Below are 22,475 nucleotides of genomic sequence, written 5' to 3'. Positions count from 1 at the left end.
CCTAAACAGTTTGTAACACCAGCTACTAAAAGGACGAAAGGGTCTAAGTCTTTGTATTTATATGAGTTGCATAGGCACAATGCCTATCTAAGAGTAACAATATTAATTTTAAATTTTGTATCTTATGGCTGTTTGATGCTTTGTTTAAGAGTAAACTTAATATACTATCTCTATTTGTCTACTTCTCTAATTTCTGTATTACTATACCCTCCCTTTCCTTTCCTCCCTCTCCTTTACCTAAGAAAGAAGGATAGAGAAGAGGAAAGGAAAGGTAGAAATCCCTGAGTCTAAACTTTCTAGTTTCCGCCAAAGTCACATTTATAAGTTATCCCTTAAAATGACAATATATCTATAATTTATAAAATAGCCAGAACCATTCACTCCAACCTAAGGGACTGGGACCATCATCTTCTTTTGTTTGCTTCTAACTGAATTGGGGCAAAGAATTCCCTTCTGGGGGTCTAATGGGGAATAGGAAAATTGGCTTTGTCAAAGGAGGGCTGGCTGGCATCATTTGCCTTCCAGTCCCTATGTGCTGAGAAAGTTCATGGCTTAGCTGACATTCTGACTGTAACAGTCTGAAAGGCTGGATGGATGAGCTAGCTGTTCTGGAAATGTCGTGGAAGCAAGTCTTTAGAGGAAACAGTTTTGATATAGTTGAAGTAGAATCAAGCAAGGAGCTGGAGTGGATGATCACAGAAACCCAGCATCCCGGAGTGTGAATCTTGTTAAAGCTGTCTTTCTCCTCTTCCATTCTGCAATATACAAACCTTACAGGCAACACATAGGTCTGTAAACACATTCATATGGAGCTTGCATGGTGCACAGATCAGTTAAGGAAGATCAGTAAAGACTGCCTTTCTTTAGAGGTTAGTTTGATCGCATAATCAAACTACAATATGAATTTCCGTTCATGCCATCTTAAAGGATGATATATAATAATAAGTCATGAGAATTTTGTACCCAAGGTGTTATTGGCTGTATATAGACATTTAAGTCTCAGCTGGTCCCAGAGTCTCTGTGTACAGAAACAAACGTCACCACACACACATCACCTATCTTGTTGATCTTTTCAGTCTTCTTCTTGTCGGTAGCCAAGGTCTTCAGGGGGTCTCCCTTCGTCATGGTTGATTTTTATCTACTTAGAAGGAGCCCGTAGCTTTTCTTTTCCTATGGAAATATAAGCAGAACCTCTCCCCTAGCAGATTACATTTCTGATTTTTCATTTTGATGTTAGAATTCTTAAAATAAATAGACTGGTCTAGCTCAGCAGTGTTTTCCACAATCTAATGTCCTTCAGCAACCATATGTTTTGGTTCATTAGCATTTAAAATCCCCCCCCTGCATTTAAAATTTTTAAGGTTAGTAAAACACTATGTAATCTATTTCTGAGGGCTGAATGTTAAGTATCTCTTAGAATACAACTAGGTCTCTCTACAATTGCTAGCCCTGTAGGATCATGTAATATGCCTGAAACATGTTTTATATTAGGTAAAAACTTGTTTCATCTGATTAGACACATATGTCGGGCCATTGTTCATTTTAATTTGTATGAGATGTGTAATTACGGAATCAGCCTTTTCTGAAGCTAAGGCAGTTATCTATTGAAATCCTGAATGCGTGTCTATTGTATGATGTATATATCTAAGTTTACCAAACTCTGTAAAATGGAACACGTCCATTTGTCAAATTTCATTTCTTTGGGGACCTTTAGGGTTACTTCCTGTAGGTAAGAGAGTTTGGTTCTATAATGAGCAAGTAGGACATTGCCTCACAATTTCCTTGGCTTGTTGTCAAGTGATACAGAATTCTTTCTTTTCTTTAAATCTTTGTTGTTAACATGGTCATTTTTTTTCTATTCTCTTTTTTTCGGAGCTGGGGACCGAACCCAGGGCCTTGCGCTTGCTAGGCAAGTGCTCTACCACTGAGCCAAATCCCCAACCCCAACATGGTCATTTTTTAATGGAATTTTTAAGCTTCTAGTGGACAGGTCTATGGTGCATTTTCTTGATCCTGATTGATGTGGAAGGCCCTGCTCACTGTGGGCAGTGCCACTGATAGTTTTGGGTGCCACAGGAAAGCAGGTAAAGCAAGCTATGAGGAACAAGCCAGTAAGCAGCACTCCTCCATTCTCTACATGTTTCTGTCTTCAGGCTCCTGCCCTGACTTCCTTGACTGATGGACTCTATAAGCTATACGAGTAAAGAAACTTTTCTTGCCAAATTGCTTTTGGTCATGATGTTTTTGCCATAGCAATGGAAACGAACTGAGAACCCTCAGGACCAGGGGTTTCTCCTTCTTGGAGGTTGTCGTGGTTTTGGTGTTTGTTAGTAGCTGAGCGTTATTTGATGTTATCTCAGATTCACAGCTTCAGGAGAAAGGTAGCCTTCTACCCCTCATTTTACAAACAAAGAGTCTGAGGAAGGCAGAGTGTCCAGTGGTATAGCCAGGTTTTGATATAGGAAGAGGCCATGTTCCGAGCCATGTCTCTTACTCTCCTCCCTGCAGCGTCACCAACAATCCGTTCTAGCCCCTTTGGGGTGGCTTTCCTGGAGCAATTTGTCTCCACATTTTGTATGCACTTTTCCTTTAAGAACTGCTTTTCTTGTCTCCTCCCCAAAAGCCTGTTGCCCACAGGAATCCCTATTTCCAAGATGGATATGGCACCCAGGAGGTGACTCTCTGACCAGTGGCTTTCTGTATATTTACCTTCCTAAACAAAAGTTTCTAAGAAGCAGGAACTTCCTGTTTTGTTTCATGTTATTCTCCATTTCTTCCCTCTAAAGTGTCTGGATTATGGTAGATGAAGTTAGCTTTTGACAGGAAACAAGCTGGTAGCTGACACTTAACTTCCTCACCTGACTGTTAGCATCTTGTGTTGACCCAGGTTACAGCTCTCCTACCCCTTGGTAAGAATGGATTTCCACAATTGTCTTTACGATATTGCTGAACGTCTGGGCAACGAAGAACTGGCTGCCCTCAAGTTCCTGTGCTTGGACCACATCCCGCAGAAGAAGCAGGAGTCCATCAATGATGTCCTGGTGCTATTTCAGAGGCTGCAGGAAGAGGGGATGTTGGAGGAAGACAATTTGTCCTTCCTGAAGGAGCTGCTTTTCCATATCGGTCGGTGGGATCTGCTGAGCAGAGTCCTAAAAAGCAGCCCAGAGGAAATGGTGAGGGAGCTGCAGGTTCTGGGCAAAGCCCAGGTTTCTGCCTACAGGTGGGTAGAAAGGCTGTGGTGGGGGGCCTGGGAAGTGTGGGCCCAGGGGACACGCCTCTGTGGCATGTGTGAAGTGACTTGTGAGACTGCGGAATAAATGAAGACATGTGGGGGCTAAGTACATAATTCAGAGAAAACTGCTGAACCATAAAATAATGTATCTTCATGCAGCAGGGTGCAGAGAAAACTGCTGAACCATAAAATAATGTATCTTCATGCAGCAGGGTGCAGAGAAAACTGCTGAACCATAAAATAATGTATCTTCATGCAGCAGGGTGCAGAAGGGGACAGGATGAGGAGAAGGAATTTGGCTGCAGGAATTCAGCCGAGAGAGGACGGTGTTGGGGGAATATGACTCAGTTACTGGGGGACCCACAAAAGACCAGGCTGAACAATGTGCTACGTATGTGTAGTAGTTACTTTGCTTGTGCTGTGGTAAAATACCATGACCAAAAGCAATTTATAGAAGAGTTTATGTTGGATTACAGTTCCAGAGGGCAAGTAATGACAGAGCTAACATGGCAGCAGCAGGAAGCTGAGAATTCACATCTGCCACACACACACACAAAACAGAAAGTGTGACCCGCAAGTCGGGTGAGGCCAAACCTCTCAAAGTCTGTCCCCGGGTGATGTGTTTCCTCCTGCAAGGCTCTGCATTCTAAAAGCGTCCTAATCTTCCAAGACAGCCTGGGGACCAAGTGTTCAACTAACATAAGCCAGGAAGGACATTTTTCAGTCAAACCACTGCGATGTGTAATTTAAATTTTTCATTTTTCAATGTGAAACATTACCTTCTGGTAGGCTGGTAATGAGATTTTTTAAAAAAAAAATTTTTTTTAAGTTTTAGTGTATAATCGGGCACTGTACTTGCATATGTGTCTATACAGCATTTGCATATAGGCTTCCTGCAGAGGCCAGAAGAGGGCACTAAGTCAGGTGGACATGGAGTCACAGACAGTTGTGAGCTGCCGTGTGGGTGTTGGGAATCGGACCTGTGTGTTTGGAAGAGTCATCAGAGCTCTGTTTGGTTGATTGGTTTTATTTTTTGCTTTTTCATTATTTATTTTTTTATTTTTTTACATCCTGATCAAAGCCCCCCTTCCTTTTCTCCACCCTCCCACTGCCCTTCTCCCCCATCCCCACCTGGCACATCACAGCAGGACTAAGCGCATCCTCTCTTACTGAGGTCAGACAAAGCAGCCCAGCTAGAGGACAAGAATCCAAAGGCAGGCAACAGACTGCTCCAGTTACTGGGGGACCCACAGAAGACCAGGCTGAACAATGTGCTACACGTGTAGGAGGCCTAGGTCCAGTCCCATATGCCCTTTGGATGGTGGTTCTGTCTCTGTGAGCGCCCGTGGGTGCAGGGTAGTTGACTCTGTAGGTCGTCTTGTGATCTCCTTGACCCCTCAGGCTCTCAATCCTTTCCCCCACTCTTCCACAAGACTCCCAAGCTCTGCCTGATGTTTGGTTATGGGTCTCTGAATCCATTTCTATCCACTGCTGGATGAAGGGTCTCAGAAGACGGTTATGCTAGGCTCCTGTCTTCTTAAATATTCTAGTTTTCTTCCTCTTCTTTCTTGCTAAAGGAAGTTAAAACACCTTAGGTTTAAAATAATGAGTCTAGGAACCCTAAGGAGAACAGACAAGGATCCCGGCAGGCTATGAGGTAGCCACTTCCCCCTGCTCAGGAGGACTGGGCTCTGGAAAAAACAACAAAGCATTTACCCTTTCCCCAAGTAAGTAAACTTGGTAACTTTGTAAGTAGTCACACATTGGTGCAGGCTCTTGCCTGATGTAACAAATTGTAACGGACAGGATTGTGGGTAATGATGACTCCTAAGAGAGTCTTGGTCTTCTCTGGGAAAGGAACACCCAGACTGCCCCTGTGCTGGGCAAGGGGAGGGGAAATGGAAAAATCTAGAGGTGTGCTCACTTTTTTTTGGGGGGGGGGTCTCACCTCTTGAAGAAAACCGGAAATTCTTTGCATTACCCCTGCCCTGGTGGCGGGGGGGGGGACTTGGGGGGGCGGTGGGAGGGTGGGCGCAGGCCTGAATTAATAAGAAGGCAGCTTCACACATCTGTGTGTATCTTGGTGGCTCACACTTAAAGCCACAGAAGGGTTCCATATGCGTACACAAGTAGGCGGGAAGGGTTGTTATTATGGGAAGCAGCACAAAAACACCTCACCCTGCCTGGAAGTGGCCACCTCCTATAGCCAGGCATGACTTCCAGTGGAAGGATGGGGATGTCAGCCCACCCACAAAGTTTTGCCCTGCCTATAAGATGTGTTTGTAGCCTGGGGCTCCTCAAACATTGCACCTCACAAATCTCAGGTTAATGAAAGTGAAAAAAGGCATGGGCCGGGCTGTGAGGGGACTCAGGGAGTTTATAAACAGACTGTTGCCATATGAGTTCTCCCTGGTGGGGTCGGGGGTGGGGGGTAATGAATGAAGGTTCAGTGAACGAACAGAGCCCCGAGGACACCCTGCCAACGTGGTGTGATTGCAGGTGGGCGATGCATGCACACAACACAGGGAATATTCGGTGGGGAGAACACAGGGTAGCTGGTTGTGTTGAGAGCCTTTGGTGTTGGCTAGAGTGGAAGGAAGTGTGTGTGTGTGTGTGTGTGTGTGTGTGTGTGTGTGTGTGTGTGTGTGTGTTCAGACCCCCTTTTATTCTAGAACCAAATATTCAACCTTCTTCCAGAAGGAAATTGTGAGAGAACATGGATCCGTGCTTGGAAGGGAGTCAGCTCCGATGTGCACTGTGGAGAATAAAATTTCCCCAAATCCTTGCACCTGGATCTTGACTTATATCAACGTAGGAGCTTCAAGATTCTTTCAGTTAAAGTTAGTCAGGATTCAAATGTGGTAGGACTTCTCTCCAGTGGGTTGGTTGGACCCGACTCTGTAGACGTCCACCACTATGGCAGCCTCCTCCTGGGGCTCACCAGTCAGGAATAGCTGGCTATTTTAGGGAGGCCCTGGGAGTGAAGCCTTCTAGAATGGTGTAGTGGTGAGATCTAGAACCTGTTTCTAAAGTGTCTCTGTTTCCTGCCATAGGGTTATGCTCTTTAAGCTCTCAGAAGAAATGGACAAGACGGATTTGAAATCTTTTAAGTTCCTTTTGATCACTGAGATCCCTAAATGTAAACTGCAAGATAACGCGGTAAGACCTAGTCTCCTGAAGATGGGTCACCAGGGTCTCTGAGACCAGAGAGCAATGCTAACCACAAACTGTATTCAAGGCTGCGTTGTTGTTGTTTTGAGACATGGAATCATGTAGCCCAGGCTAAATCCAAACTTGCTATGTAGCCAAGGTTGACCCAAAACTTCTGATCTTCCTGCATTTACCTCCTGGGTGTTGGGATAACTGACCTGTGCCACGCCTCCTGATTTATATGGTTCCAGGATGTGGAACTCAGAACTTTCTGCACAGTAGGCAAGCGCTCTGCCCACTGAGCTATCCCCTGTGTTCTCACAGGAAGAGAGTCGTTAGGAATGGTAGTTACGGCTCTCGTGCCTCAGCACAGTGAAGTGTCTTGCTCAGCCATGGGGCAGCGCCTGAGAGAGCAAGGCATGCTGTTCAACAACACAGGGGACCCAGCCAAGGGGAAAAGGTGGCTGAGGGTCACATTTCCCCACTTCTGCTGCCCTAGAAACACATCATATTTGCTTGTTTGTCTACCCCTCGCCCCTGCCCTAGTGTGCATTATGTGTCTTTACGAGTAGGTTGTATGATGTATGTGTCTGTGTCTACATGTTGTGTATATTGTGGGTGTTTCTTATGTATATGTGTGGTGTAGGTGCCTGAGTGTGTGTACCCCTGTGTGGCTTCTTTGTTGGTCTGAGTCTATACATGTGTGGTGCCTCTGTGTGTGGGTTTTTCTCACTCTGTGAATCAGTGTGTCTTTGTGTGCTGTGTCTAAATTTGATGTATGCTTTGTCCAGATATATCTCTGTGCATTTGTTTCGGGTACACGCGAACACAGGTGTGTGGCATCTCTCTGTGTGTTTGATGCCCGTGACTCTGTGTGTATTAACTAAGGTTTAGAAGTAGATAAGGTACCAGGGGCAATACGGGGAATGAAATCTCCAGGACTGTCCCATCCACATTCCTCAGGCTGGTCCATAGAGGAAGCCTTTCTCATGCTGTTTGAGAACAAGACCTGGGGACTGGTGACACCTGCCTGACATGGTTTCTTCATCTTCCCATCTTTTAAAATACTTTTAGGCCTTCCTAATTACTGTCAACTGTGAGAGATCAGGACGTGCTTGGAGGAGGGAGGGGGATCTACTTGGGAAATAAGGCTGAAGAAGTGGGGACTAAACCAAGCCCCTAATCCCAAAGCCCGTGCGCCCCCAGCCATTCATGCTTTTCTCTCCTCCACAGAGCCTGCTTGATATTTTCGTAGAGATGGAGAAGAGGACTATCCTGGCGGAAAACAACTTGGTTACCCTAAAATCAATCTGTTTCCGGGTCAACAGGAGCTTGCTGGGAAGGATCGACGATTACGAACGATCAAGCACAGGTAGCTAGCTAACCACTGCGAGTCAGCAAAGCCCTCAGAGAAACAGCTGTTTCTGATCAAGTTTTTCTTTTTCAATTCAGAGAGAAGAATGAGCATTGAAGGAGGGGAAGAGCTGCCGGTTTCTGGTTTGGATGGTAATGCCTGCAGATACGCTCCTTAGATTCTGAGGTGCTTGGTTTCCAATTTCCTCTCTCCCTCTTCCCACCACCTTCTGCCACATCCTGAGTAAGATGAAAGTTCAGTGGCCACTTGCCACCTCTGCTTGCCACCTCTGCTTGTCACCTCTGCAGCTCTCTGACAGCCCCATGGAAACATCTGAAGTGAACTCACAGTCACTCTGTAAGAGGGTCTTAACTCTGCTCTGGCCTCTGCTTTTGAAGAGAGTTGGAGGGAGCAAGACTCAAATTATTTTCCTGAACATTCTTTTGTTTTGTTGAGACAGGGTCTTTCTACATAGTCCTAGTTGTTTTGGAACTCTCTATGTGGACCAGGCTGGCCTTGAAATCACAGAAAACTACCTACCTCTGTCTTGAGTGTTAGGATCAACACCTGACTTTTTTCCAGAGCACTCAAGTTTCTTCAAGTTTCTCTGCTCTGTGAGACGCCCCTCAGCCAAGTGTGCATAGTCCTTTTAGTCTCCTGTTAAGTTCAGGCTCCCAGGTCCACACTTGCCCGCGTTCCTCCATTGTGTGCCTGCCTCACCCTAGTATACTCAAGCCAAGTTGCCTATCTCATCCCTGTCCTCTGCTTTCTTACCTAGGAGTCTAGGTAGAACAAACAGAAGGGTTCCTCCGACGTTTTGTTGTTGGAGCAGGGTGTCTCAGTTAGGAGTTCTGTTACTGTGAAGAGACACCGTGACCACAGCAATTCTTATGAAAGAAAACATTTAACTGGGGCTGGCTAACAGTTCAGAGGTTCAGTCTGTCATTGTCATGGTGAGACCTGGCAGTGCAGGCAGACGTGGGGCTGGATATGGAGCTGAGAGGTCTCCATCTTGATCCTAAGGTAGCCAGGAGACTGTGCCACTGGGCATGGCTTGGGCACATATGAGATCTCAATGCGACCTCCACAGTGACACACTTCCTCCAACAAGGCCACACCTCTTAGTAGTGCCACTCTCAATGGGGCGCACATTCAAACACATGAGTCTACGAGGACCATACCTATTCAAACCACCACACAGGATCTCCCTGTGTCGCAAGCTGGTCTGGAACTTGCTATGTAGAATGGGCTGGTTTCCATCTTGTAGAGATCTTTCTGCCTCTGTCTTCCAAGTGCTACAACACCTGGCTCTTTCAAGTTTTTAAAATTTATTTTTAAAATTCTATTTTTCAACTATGTGTATGTGTCAAAACATGTGCTCCTGAGTGTGCGTGCTCACGGAGGCTGGGCAAGGCCATCAGATCTCCTGAAAGTGGCATTACAGATGGCGTGAGCCACTATGTGGGTGCTGGGGACCAAATCTGCACCCTCTGCAAGAGCAGCCAGTGCTTTTATCTACTGAGCATCTCTCTAGTCCCCTCCAAATTTTTGATTAATCTAGTATCCTGATTATAAAAATTTTATTTACTCCTTTGGGGGGCAACTTTTAAATTCAGAGAAAATTAAAACACCATCACTACTCTGTAAATATTAATATTTATAGAGTAACTATAATACCTCTCATGTTTTCACTATTGCTTTTGCTGTATAATATAGTTTGGATCACTCTATTTAAATTTATGTGTGCATATGTGTGGCTGAGCGAGTTTATGCGTGCGGTGTTTGTGTAGGAGCCTGAATCCATCAGAAGACGGCATCAGATCCCCCAGAACTGGAGTTACAGATGTTTGTGAGCCGCCGTGTGGGTGCTGGGAATCTCTGGCCCTCGGCAAAAATGCTAAGCTGTCAGCAGCTGAGCCATCTCCCCGGCCCTGAGGATCACCCTTCCTTAAAGACTGAGCCTGAGTAAGGTTCTTTCTCCATCCTTGCATGCCTGAGCCCAGCTCTTTCCGAGCACCTTCAGCACGTTTGACTCAGTGACTCATCCCAAACTCGTGCCTTTATCACTAACTGCCTAGCAAATGGGGCAGTTTGCACTTGGTTTCCCAGAGGCAGGCTCAGTGCCCTTTGTACAAGATTGGGACCTGACTATGTTCAAGGTTGTTTCAATGGTTATTTTTAAAAACACCACAGGGGTCAGTGAAATGCCTTGCTAGGTAAAAAGTGCATGCCATGCAGGCCAGGTGCTTGGAGTTTGATCTCTGGAACACATGCAAGAGGGAGGGAGGGAACCAATCTGCAGAGTCCTCTGTGATCTCCACACGCAAGCCATAGCATGAGAGCTTCCTACATCAACACACACACACGCACACATGCACACATGCACGCACATTCACATACATACACATGTATGTGCATGTGCTTACATCCTGAAAAATATTTTAAGGTCCTTAGGTTGTCCTAAATGTTACATTTTTTTAAAAAAACAAACAACCGAACAACCTTTGCCAAAAGCCTCTCATTCTTGATGGTTTTTTTGTTTTGTTTTGTTTGTTTGCAGAGGTGACCATCAAAATGCAGGACATGTGGGACTCGCCAGGAGAGCAAGAGAGTGAGTCACTAGTAGGTATCTCTCCCCATCTCTCGTTACACTGGCGTTCCTGTTCCTTGGTTTTGTCGGTTCCTTTTCAGCTGCCAGATAAGCCAATAAGGAGCAGAGCCTTTTGGAAATTTTGAGAACTCTGGAGTAAAAAAAAAAAACTACAAAAGAACCAGTTAAAGACAGCCTCTCCAGTTTCCTCTGTGTTAATTGATCTGTCACTGTTTTGTCTGTAGTTTGAGACAGTGTCTCCTGTAGCTTAGATTGGCCTCGAACTCAGTATATAGCTGAGGTTAACCCTGCACTCCTGGTTCCCTTTCTTCACTTCCCAAGTGCTGGGGTTAGAGGCGCAGGCCATCACATTGGGCTGTAACATTTCTGTGAGGTCAAAGGCAGAGGTACAGGGGTTGTTAAAGGGGAGAGGGTACGCGTGGCCTCGTCCTCCTCTAGCAGCTGTGTTAGCTGAAATGAGCTTGTGGGGGATGGGGCGGAAGCTCAGGAGGGGTTTCTCCGCCGCTCTTCTCTTTCAGCCTGACACCCTGAAGAGCTTTCTCCTTTGTGTTAGGCAGCTAGTAAGATCTCAGTACCTCTTAGTTTTTTTCTCAGTGAAACACGTAGAGAGATTTCCTTCCTGGACATAGCTTCCATTTATAATCTTCAGTAATTCACCAAATCTAGCTCAGCCCATGAGCCTCCGTGTGGCAGGAAGCATGGGAAATCCTACTCACTTTGAATGGAGTCCGTACTAGGGTGGGCTCCTGAGAAGATTCCTGGGCCTTTGTTGGTCAGGAAATCAAGGATCATTGACCCCATGAGTGGCTCTGAAGCACACTGGAGTTCTACAGCATTCTCCTCACCCAGCAGAGAGGATACCATGTTACTACTTAGTAGCTGTTAGTATTACAGTATCTGAATAAATTTACTAAATATAAGTTGGAAAACTTAGAATAGTAACAAATACTGAGTATACTTTGTGCTCAATAAAGTTTATATGTCATAGAAAACATATTGAAAGGTGAAGGATTTGTACAATATGAAGAGAAACTCAAGTGTATTACGAAAGGTATTACGCTACTAGGAGATTAGGTGAGTTGCCCAGAGTCCTAAGGTTTCAAGCCATAGAAACTGCCATTTGTCTTCCTAGCCTGGGGTCCTTTGCTTCAGGAGAAAGCAGAAGTTTCCACCCAAATGCTGAAAATCTCAGCCTGAAGCAGCCCTAAGAAAATAACCAGAATGTTATTTTGTGTGTCTATAATGTCTCTGTCTTCAGACACACCAGAAGAGGGCATCAGATCCCATTACAGATGGTCGTGAGCCACCATGTGGTTGCTGGGAATTGAACTCAGGACCTCTGGAAGAGTAGTCAGTGCTCTTAACCACTGAGCCATCTCTCCACCCCCTGCCCCTCTGGGTTTTACTGTCAGGATTTGGTAAACACAACTTGACAAGCTCCTTGCTCTCCATCCACCATGGAGTTCCTTTGCACTGGATTAAGGCATCAGCTTTAACCACCCAGCGACTACACCATGTCCTGTGTGAAGGGCAGGCCCAAAACTGTTAGCCAAGAAACCCAGATGAGCTGAGTAGACCACAAAAAGATCCCAAAGCTCATGGAGGAACATCCCAAGACATCAACCTTGAGTGAACTGAGAGTCATAAACTCTAGTTCCCACAAATGGACAGATTGGTATCCGGCCTGAAGCTCTTCTGCATGGTCAGGGACACTGATAAGCTCTGATGACGGCCATGACATACACAGAGGGAATTCGGACAAGCCGAGTCCTACTTTTCCGTGCAGCTCACGAGAAGCTGTGCAAGGGGAGGAACAGAAAGTTGGTTTTCAGGAAAATGGCCCCATATCCGACTGCAGCACTGGAAGGAGCCTGTGCTTTCCAGTGGGGCTGAACAACCCAGTCTCTTCCTGGGCACTTGTTACACAGCCAGTGTCTGAGCTGTCGTATCAGCTCCTGGTCCCGGCTTTTGTTTTCCAGAATTCAGACAACGTTTACCAAATGAAGAACAAACCTCGGGGGTACTGTCTGATCTTCAACAATAATAATTTCAGCAAAGCACGGAAGGACATACCCAAACTCAGCAACATGCGGGACAGAAAAGGAACCAACTATGATGAAGGTATGGTGGGATCCAAAGGAGGAGTGTGAGAAAATTTTATTCTCATGGACTTTTCTTTAACCAAAGAGAATAGTACTTATACTTAAAGGGCCCTGTATTTTGAGAAATTAGATTTATAATTCAAGAAGATGTATCAAGCATTTTTCATTAATTTATTGTTTATTCTCTTTACATCTCAATCACAGCCCTGCTACCTCCTCTCCTTCCAGTCCCACCCTCCTACCTCTCTCTTCCTATTCCCCTCCCCTTCTCAAAGAAGCCCTCCATTCCTGCCCTGACCCCACCTGGCTAGGGTTCCAACCTGCTCTAGCAATCACGTCCCATCAGGCTAAGCGTATTCTCTCCCAGAGGCTGAGTTATACTCCATTGTGAATGAACTGCATTTTCTTTTTCCCTTCTTCGGCTGAGGGACATCTGGGTTGTTTCTGGCTATTATGACTAAAGCTGCTATGAACATAGTTGAGCAAGTCTCCTTGTATGAGGTGGAACATCCTTTGGGTGTATGCCCAATAGTGGTATAGCTGGGTCTTGAGGTAAAACTATTCCCAATTTTCTGAGAAAGGACCAAGTTGATTTCCAAAGTGGTTGTACAAGTTTCCACTCCCACCAGCAATGGAGGGGCGTTCCCTTCCTCCACATCTTTGCCACTATGAGCTGTCATTTGAGTTTTTTTTATCTTAGCCATTCCAAAGGCTATAAGATGGAATCTTAGGATCATTTAATTTGCGTTTCCCTGGTGACTAAGGACGTTGAACATTTCTTTAAGTGCTTCTTGGCCATTAGAGACTCCTTTGTTGAGAATTCTCTGATTATCTCTGAATTCCATTTTTAATTGGGTTATTTGGTTTGTTGGTGTTTAATTTCTTGAGTTCTTTATATATTTTGGATATTAGGCCTCCGTTGGATACAGGGCTAGTGAAGATCTTTCCAGTCTGTAGGCTGCTGTTTTGTCCTGTTCACAAATATTGTTCATTTGTCCTTTTGCATTACAGAAGCTTTTGTTTCATGAGGTCACATTTATTAATTGCTGATCTTAGTGCCTGAGCTGTTGGTGTTCTGTTCAGGAAGTTGTCTCCCGGACCAAAGCAGTCAAGACCATTCCCCATTCTCTCTTCTATTCCAGTTAATAGAAGATCTGGTTTTATGGGCATACATGGTTTTATGTTGAGGTCTTTAACCCACTTGAGCTTGAGTTTTGTACAAGCTGATAATTCTGGATCTATTCGCATTTTTCTACATGCTTACATTCAGAGACCAGCACCATTTGTTGAAGGTGCTTTCTTTTCTCCATTTTATGGTTTTGGCTTCTTTGTCCAAAATCAAGTATCTGTAAATGTGTGGCTTTATTTCTGGGTCTTCGAGTCGATTGCGATGATCAACTTGTCTGTTTTTATACCAATGCTATGTGATTTTTTTTTTTATTACCATTGCTCTGTAGTACAGCTTGAGTCAGAGATGGTGATTCCTCCAGAAGCTCATTTATGGTTCAGGATTGTTTTTTGTTTTTCTATATGAAGTTGAGAATTGCTCTTTCGAGGTCTGTAAAGGATTGCATTGGAATTTTGATGGGGATTGCACTGAATCTGTAGATCGCTTTTGGTGAGACGGCTGTCTTTACTGTGTTAATCCTGCCAATCCGTGAGCAGGAGAGATCTTTCCATCTTCTGAGATTGTCGTCAACGTTTCTTCAATGTTCTTATCACACAGATCTTCCATCTGCTTCCTCAGCGTTACACCAAAATATTTTATATTATTTGTGGCTATTGTAAAGGATGCTGTCTCCTAACTTCTTTCTCATTCCATTTATTGTTTGTGTAAAAGAGGGCTGGTGATTTTTCTTTTAGTTAATTTTGTATCCAGGTACTTTGAGGTGTTTATCAGCTGTGAGAATTTCTGATAGAATTTGGGGATCACTTAGGTATACTATCGTATCATCTGTGAATAGCCATACTTTGACTTTTTTCTTTCCAATTTGTATCCCCTTGAGCTCCTTTAGTTGTCTTGCTGCTCTAGCTAGAACGTCAAGTACTATATTGACGGATATGGAGAGCAGATAGCCTTGTTTTGTCCCTGATTTTAGTGGAACACTTTGTTTCTCTTCATTTAATTTAATTTCTGGTTGGCATTTGGCTTGCTGTAAATTGACTTTATTATGCTTAGGTATGCACCTTGTATCCCTTTTATCATGAAGGGGTGTTGGATTTTGTTATGGCTTTTTCAGCATCTAATGAGATGATCGTGTGGTTTTCTTTTTTGTTTGTTTATATGGTAAATTCCGTTGATGGATTTTCAAATGTTAAACCATCCCTGCATCCCTGGGATGAAGCATACTTGACCATAGTGGATAATCTTTCTGACGTGTTCTTGCATTTGGTTTGCAAGTATTTTATTGAGTATTTTTGCACAATGTTCATAAGGGAAATTGGTCTGAAATCCTGTTTCTTTGTTGAGTCTTTGTATGGTTTCTGTATCAGGGTGACTGTGACCTCATAAGATGAATTTGACAATGTTTCTTCTTTCTCTATTTTGTGGCATAATTTGAGGAATACTAGCATTACTTCTTCTTTGAAAGTCTGGTAGAATTCTGTGCTAAAACAATCCAGCTCTGGGCTTTCTTTGGTTGAGGAATTTTAAGGACTGCTTCTATTTCCTTAGGAGTTATAGGACTATTTAAATTGTTTGCCTTATCTTGATTCAACTTTGGTTAAGAAAATTGTCCACGTCCTTCAAATTTTCCAATTTTGTGGAGTACAATCTTCTGAAATAAGACCTAATGATTCTTTGAATTTCCTCAGTGTCTGTTGTTATGTCCCCCTTTTCATTTCTGAGTTTGTTAATTTGGGTACTATTTCTCTGCCTTTTAGTTAGTTTAGTTAAGGATTTTTTTCTATCTTGTTGATTTTTCTCAAGGAAACAGCTCTTGGTTTTGTTGATTCTTTGTATAATTCTCTTTGTTTCTAATTTATTGATTTTAGCCCCAAGTTTAATTTTTTCTGCCATCACCTCCTCTTGAGTGTTTTTGCTTCTTTTTGTCCTAGAGTTTTTAGCTTTGATCTGCTAGTATGAGATCTCTCCAATGTCTTTATGAAGGCACTTAGTGCTATCAAGTTTCCTCTTAGCATTGCTTTCAGTGGGTCCCATAAGTCTGGGTATGTTGTGCCTTCATTTTCATTGAATTCTAGAAAGTCTCTATTCTTCCCTGACCTAGTCGTCATTGAGTAAAGAATTGTTTGGTTTCCATGAGTTTATAGTCTTCCTGTTTTGCTACTGTTGAAGGTGTTCTACAGTGGTCTGATAGGATCCTAGGCATTGCTTCAATTTTGTTGTGTTTGTTTCTGCTTGCTTTGTGACCAACTATATGGTAGATTTTGGAGAAGGTTCCATGAGGTGCTGAGAAGGAGGTGTATTCTTCTGTGTTTGTGTGAACTGTTCTGTAGATATATAAGGCCCATTTGATTAATAACATCTGTTAGTTCCATTATTTCTCCATTTTCATTTTTGTCTCTATGATCTGTGCATTGGTGAGAGTGGGGTGTTGAAGTCTCCCACTATTATGTGGGCTTTGATGTGTGATTTAAACTTTAGTAAAGTTTCTTTTATAAATGTTAGTGTTCTTGAATTTGGGGCATAAATGTTCAGAATTAAGTCATCATCTTGGTGGATTTTTCCTTTGACGAGCATAAAGTGTTCTTCCCCATCTCTTTTGATTAGTTTTGGTTGAAAGTCTACTTTATTAGAGATTAGGATGGCTACCCCAGTTTGCTTCTTGGGTCTGTTTCCTTGGAAAACCCTTTTCCAGCCCTTTACTCTGAGGTACTGACTGCCTTTGTTGCTGAGGCATATTTCTTCCTGTTTTTGCATCCATTCTGTTAGCCTGTGTCTTTTTATTAGGGAATCGAGTCCATTGATGTTAAGAGATATTAATGACCAGTGATTATTATTTTCTATTATTTTGATGTTGTTGTTGTTAGTAGTGTGTGTGCGTGTGTACGTGTGCACATGTGTGCATGCACATGCGGTGTTTCCCTTCTTTTGGTTTTGCTGGTGTGATATTTCATGTTTTTATGGGTGTAATTAATCTTCTTGGGTTGGAGTTTTCCTTCTAGTAGGACTGAATTTGTGGATAGATATTGTTTAAACTTGGTTTTGTCATAGAATATCTTGTTTTCTCCATTGATGATGATTGAAGGTTTTGCTGGGTATAGTAGTCTGGGCTGACATTTGTGGTCTCTTAGGGTCTGCATGACCTTCAGGTCCCTCTGGCTTTCACAGTCTCTGGTGAGAAGTTTGGTGTAATTCTGATAGGTCTGCCTTTGTATCTAACGTATCCTTTTTTCCTTGCAGCTTTTAATATTCTTTCTTTGTTCCATCATTTAGTGTCTTCATTATTATGTAGAGGGAGGACTTTCTTTTCTGGTCTAATATATTTGGTGTTCTGTAGGCTTCTTGGTTGTTTATAGGCATCTCTTTCTTTAGGTTGGGGAGGTTTTCCTGTATGATTTTACTGATAACATTTTCTGGGCCTTGGAGCTGGGAATCTTCTACTTCTAGTCCTATTAGTTTTGGTTTGATTTTTTTTTATAGTATTCCACACTTCTTAGATGTTTTGTGTCAAGAACTTTCTAGATTTAACATTTTATTTGACTGATGTATCCATTCCCACAATCATATTTTCCAGGCCTGAGATTCTGTCTTCCATCTCTTGTATTCTGTTGGCTATAGTTCCTCTCCTCTTCCCTAGGTTTTCCATCTCTAAGATTCCCCTGTTTGTCTTTTCTTTGTTGCTTCTATTTCCATTTTCAAGTCTCAAACAGTTTTATTCATTTATTTCACCTGTTTGATTGTATTTTGCTTAATTGTATGTTCCTATATTTCTTGTATTTTTATTGTATTTTCCTGTATTTCTTTATTTCCTCTTTTTTTTCCCGATCTTTATTAACTTGAGTATTTCTTATTTACATTTCGATTGTTATTCCCCTTCCCAGTTTCCAGGCCAACATCCTCCTAACCCCTCCCCTTCCCCTTCTATATGGGTGTTCCCCTCCCCATCCTCCCCCCATTACCACGCTCCCCACAACAATCCCGTTCACTGGGGGTTCAGTCTTGGCAGGACCAAGGGCTTCCCCTTCCACTGGTGCTCTTACTAGGCCATTCATTGCTACCTATGAGGTTGGAGCCCAGGGTCAGTCCATGTATATAGTCTTTGGGTAGTGGCTTAGTCCCTGGAAGCTCTGGTTGGTTGGCATTGTTGTTCATATGGGGTCTCAAGCCCCTTCAAGCTCTTTCAGTCCTTTCTAAGATTCCTTCAACGGGGATCCCATTCTCAGATCAGTGGTTTGCTGCTGGCATTTGCCTATGTATTTGCTGTATTCTGGCTGTGTCTCCTCTTAAAAGGTCTTTATCATCTTTATAAGATTAGACTTAAGGTCACCTTCCTCTGCTGTGACTATGCTAGGATATCTGATGCTCGGTGTGCTACGATAGCTGGTCTCTGGTGGTGCCCAGGCTCTTGTTGGTTGCGTTCTTATACCAGCCTTTAGCCAATATGGCTGTCCATGGTGTTTGCTGGATGTTCCTGATGCTGACAGGACTCCTCAGGGAGGCAGGCAGAGCCTTGAGTCTGACATTAGAGTTCAGAAAACAGAAAGCTGCTCACTGTGCCCCAGGTGGCCCTGAGTGTTCCGGGAGTCTGCAGGCCTCCTCCTAGGGGAGAGGCAGGCAGAGCCATGGGCTTGTCAGTGGAACTTAGGGAACAGAGCACAGCTCAGGTCTGCTAGTTGTGCCCCAGCAGGCAGAGGATAGATGGGGTGGGGTCTAATCTGGATGTTCCTGGGGCCAGGTAGGTCTCCTGAAGAGAAAAGGTGATGGAGCTAGGGGAGGGGAATGGGGGGAGTGGATATGTCATGCAGCTCTGTCAAGTGTATGGGAACGCTGGGCTGGAGAGGTGACTGTTTAAGTTAGGCTCTGGTTCTTCTTCCCAGACCCCTGCTCCCAGAAATAACTCAGACTCAAAATGCTTTTTACAAATGCCTTGGCTATATAGCTGGGCTCTTCTCTGACTAGATATAACTCAAAATATCCCATATATTCTGGCCTACATTCTGCCGTGGGACCGGTTGCCATACTCAGGTACCAAGTCCGTCTGATCACATCTTCCCTGTGAACCTCCCGGCCTCCTTCTCACCCAGAATTCTTTCTCCTCCCAGTGTCTCGCCTTCTCTTTCCTGCCTAAGCCATAGGCCATAGGCTTTTTCGTTGTCAGGTAATGCACTCATACAATACACAAGATGTTCTCCCCACAGGTCACTCAGTGGGTAAAAGCACTGGCTACTCACTCTGAGGCTCTGGATTCAATCCCAGCACCCCCCCACCCCCCCCCCCACCCCCCCCCCGCCCCCCCAGCAGCTCCGGTTCCAGAGGAGCCAGTCTCTTCTTCTGGCCTCCGCAGGCACCAGGCATGCGTGTGGTGCACACACATACATGTGTTAAAAAACACTCATGCACACAAAATGATATTTTAAAAACATTTAAAATACATGAGCAACAATAAATGTGTGGAAGTTTAAGCCTCAGGAAGTCAGACAAAAGGAAACGCTGGTGGGGAATGGGAGCAAAAGGTGTAGAAATGGAGAATACTAGTCACAGATGCCAGATCTGTGACCGTGAGATCTGTGACCAGGAGTTCCATAAAAAGAGCAGGAAATGCACCCGTACAGGAAGTGAGTGAACGTTCTGCAGTCTGAAAGGACTCATTGCATCTTAGAGATTGAGGGTGTGTGTGTGTGTGTGTGTGTGTGTGTTGTGGACAAGTCAGGATGTCACTGAATTTCATAATAGCAGATCCGGAAGGTAAAAGAGGAATGTTCCAAGGAAAGGGGGTTTTGGAAAGAAGGCTATATCTAGCTAGACTATCAAAAAGATGAGAGTAGAAAGGAATCCTCACAGTGCAAGGGCTCAGCAGACTTCCAGCTTATACACAGCACCATCAGCAGTAACCGTGAGAACCCCCTTGGGTCCAGTTGCAGTGCAGAAGGCCCGCTCAGTTCTGCTGCTTGCCTGAGGGTTTTAGCCATCTCTTGGCCGCATTCTGGAAACTGTTGTAATTCGTGCTTTCCTACCTTCCTTTTCAGAGGCTCTGAGAGAGACCTTTAAGGAGCTTCATTTTGAGATCGTGTCATTCAGTGACTACACGGCAAGTCAAATCCACGAGGTTCTAGTATCCTATCAAAGCAAGGACCACAAGGACAAAGACTGCTTCATCTGCTGCATCCTATCACACGGAGACAAGGGCATCATCTACGGAACGGATGGGAAGGAAGCCTCTATCTATGAGCTGACATCTTACTTCACTGGCTCAAAGTGCCCTTCCCTGGCTGGAAAACCCAAAATCTTTTTTATTCAAGCTTGTCAAGGAAATAACTTCCAGAAAGCAGTGCCTGTGCCTGATGAGACAGGCTTAGAACAGGAGCACGTTTTAGAAGAAGATTCATCATCTTACAAGAACTATATCCCAGATGAGGCAGACTTTCTGCTGGGGATGGCTACTGTGAAAAACTGTGTTTCCTACCGAGATCCCACGCGTGGGACCTGGTATATCCAGTCACTTTGCCAGAGCCTGAGGGAAAGATGTCCTCGGTGAGTTTGGCCTTCTCACTGGGTCCTTCTCAAGGCTATGCTACCTTACTCATTGCTCTACTTAGAGCCCATTAGAAGGTGCTTTACGGCCAAGATAATATGTACTAAGCAGAGAAGTAGCCATTGGTGTGCTTCGCCTCTGAATGCCTTGCTGTAGCTCACGTAGCTGTATTTCCCAGGTCAGTTGCCAAGATGACATGTACTGCTCTCCTCAGTTCATAGATGGGAAAGCGAATATATTTACTGAGGCGTTTCCTTTATTCAGCGTACCACAGAGCCAGAGGGGTTGCTGATAGCACACAGTCCAGCTCTGTCTTTGGGTAGTAACATGACTGAGCAACTCAACCCCTTTGTGGAGTCTTCCCAGATGGAAACAATCCACTATGTTTGACATACCTTGCCTTTGTCAGAAGTCGTATTTTAGGGCTGGCAAGATGGCTCACTGGGTAAAGGTACTTACTTCCAAGTCTGATAACGTGAGTTAGATCCCTAGAGATCTACACGGTGGAGAAGACCAACTCCTTCAAATTATCCTATGACCACCACATGTATACCATGTCACGTGCCTGCATGAGTGAGTAAATGTAATTTTTTTTTTTTTTTGGTTCTTTTTTTCGGAGCTGGGGACCGAACCCAGGGCCTTGCGCTTCCTAGGTAAGCGCTCTACCGCTGAGCTAAATCCCCAGCCCTGTAAATGTAATTTTTAAAAATTAGAAAAGAAATCCTCTAATAGCTCTCTAGCCTTGAACCTTCTTGGCAAACCGTAATGGTAGTGAAGAGCAGGGGCCATTGTTTCTACTAATTTTACCTGCTAAGAAGCCACAAGTGTGGGATGATGGCCGCATCCCACATGGTTCATCTTCAGTTAAATTAGGGCTCCATATTTCAGGTCCCCCCCACACACCCAGCTGATAGCTGAACAACAAGGAGCCCTTCTATGGGATCCTTTTCCACCTTTGTCTTATGAGTGTATGAAGAGCGTGGAGACAATGTAACAACATGGCAGTGCTTTGCTTTTGTAACTAAACCCTGAGTCCTACAGGATGTGTCAGCTGCGCAGAGATGAAGAGGTCGCTCCACAAGACTCAGACAGCTGGTGTCAGGGCTGGGGAGGTGGCTACAGGAAGTGCTTAGCCTTTACGTGCTGATGTTTTGGTAGCAGTCTGTGGATGATCCTGTAGGAGCAATGCTGATTTAGGCAGAGGGTTCTGGGGGAAAGGGGAGACATTTGCAAGGTCCTGATGGCAACATGGGAAGCATGGAGGAACACAGAGATTAAGAGAAAAGGAAAGCAAGTCTCATAGGAATTCTGGGGTTTCTTGTAATCAGCAGAGATTCCAAGTACTTTTTTCTGTGTGCTCTGAACAAAACTGAGTTGTCAGAAAAGATGTGAGAGGTTTTGATTCAGTGACTTTCAACTTCAAATGCTTGATGCTCTCTCTGAGAGACAGAACCAGAGACCTACTCCAGGCACAGCCAGTGAGCTAGAGGGCACTGCCAGTGAGATGGTGGGCATAGCCAGTGAGACAGTGGGCACTGCCAGTGAGATGGTGGCACAGCCAGTGAGACGGAGGACACTGCCAGTGAGATGGTGGGCACTGCCAGTGAGATGGTGGGCACAGCCAGTGAGACAGAGGGCACTGCCTGTGAGATGTTGGGCACAGCCAGTGAGACAGTGGCACTGTTAGGGAGGAGGTGAGCATGGCCAGCGAGATGGTGGTGCATCCAGTGAGACAGTGGGCACAGCCAGTGAGACAGAGGGCACAGCCAGTGAGATGGTGGGCACTGCCTTGCCCCATAGGTGCTTCATGCTGCTTTGTTTTTCAGAGGCGAGGATATTCTCAGCATCCTGACTGGCGTGAACTATGATGTGAGCAATAAAGACAACCCGAGGAACATGGGAAAGCAGATGCCACAGCCCACCTTCACACTACGGAAGAAGCTCTTCTTCCCTCCTAACTGATGTGTGCTCTCTACGGTTTACATGGGCTATCTGCACTTTTGTGTGTCCTAACTGATGTGTGCTCTCTACAGTCCACATGGGTTATCTGTGCACTTTTGTGTGGAGGAGAGAATCTAATTTATTTTTTTTACCATTTCTTTTGTTTTTGAGTTTACATTTATGTCATTTCCCTGTTTTCTCTCTTCAAATCTTCCTATGTAATCTTCCAGTTTCAAATACATGACCTCTTTTGTCATCAATTGTTGTATATGCATGCACGCACGCGTGCACGCACACACACACAAACTTCTAAATGTAATCTACCCAGTCTTTATACTGTTACTTGAATGTATGTTTTGTTTTGCTTTTTAAAAATGGAGTAACCTCTGGGACTTCCTGTCCCTAGAATAGTTGGGCAACATAAATTGTA

At 44.4% G+C, this 22,475-nt stretch overlaps 1 protein-coding gene across 1 annotated transcript; it reads left to right on the top strand.

The window, feature by feature from the left end:
* The first annotated feature begins 2,889 nt into the window (after nucleotides 1-2,889).
* Nucleotides 2,890-22,384, top strand: Casp8 (caspase 8). The gene is made up of 8 exons (XM_032901161.1): nucleotides 2,890-3,220; nucleotides 6,286-6,391; nucleotides 7,616-7,754; nucleotides 7,835-7,888; nucleotides 10,297-10,358; nucleotides 12,327-12,468; nucleotides 19,599-20,103; nucleotides 21,931-22,384. Exons 1-8 carry the CDS (start codon nucleotides 2,916-2,918, stop codon nucleotides 22,064-22,066), a joined length of 1,449 nt encoding a protein of 482 aa, XP_032757052.1. The 5' UTR covers nucleotides 2,890-2,915; the 3' UTR covers nucleotides 22,067-22,384.
* Nucleotides 22,385-22,475: the final 91 nt, after the last annotated feature.

The sequence above is a fragment of the Rattus rattus genome, chromosome 4, assembly GCF_011064425.1.
Source record: "Rattus rattus isolate New Zealand chromosome 4, Rrattus_CSIRO_v1, whole genome shotgun sequence".
In the NCBI taxonomy this organism is placed as follows: Eukaryota; Metazoa; Chordata; class Mammalia; order Rodentia; family Muridae; genus Rattus; species Rattus rattus.
This window is presented reverse-complemented; position numbering and strand designations above follow the sequence as displayed.

Coding starts and splice junctions, on each gene's coding strand:
- Casp8 (XM_032901161.1), top strand. CDS start 2,916: ATGGATTTCCACAATTGTCTTTACGATATTGCTGAACGTCTGGGCAAC. Junction 6,392..7,615: donor GTAAACTGCAAGATAACGCG/GTAAGACCTAGT, acceptor TCTCCTCCACAG/AGCCTGCTTGATATTTTCGT. Junction 7,755..7,834: donor TTACGAACGATCAAGCACAG/GTAGCTAGCTAA, acceptor TTTTCAATTCAG/AGAGAAGAATGAGCATTGAA.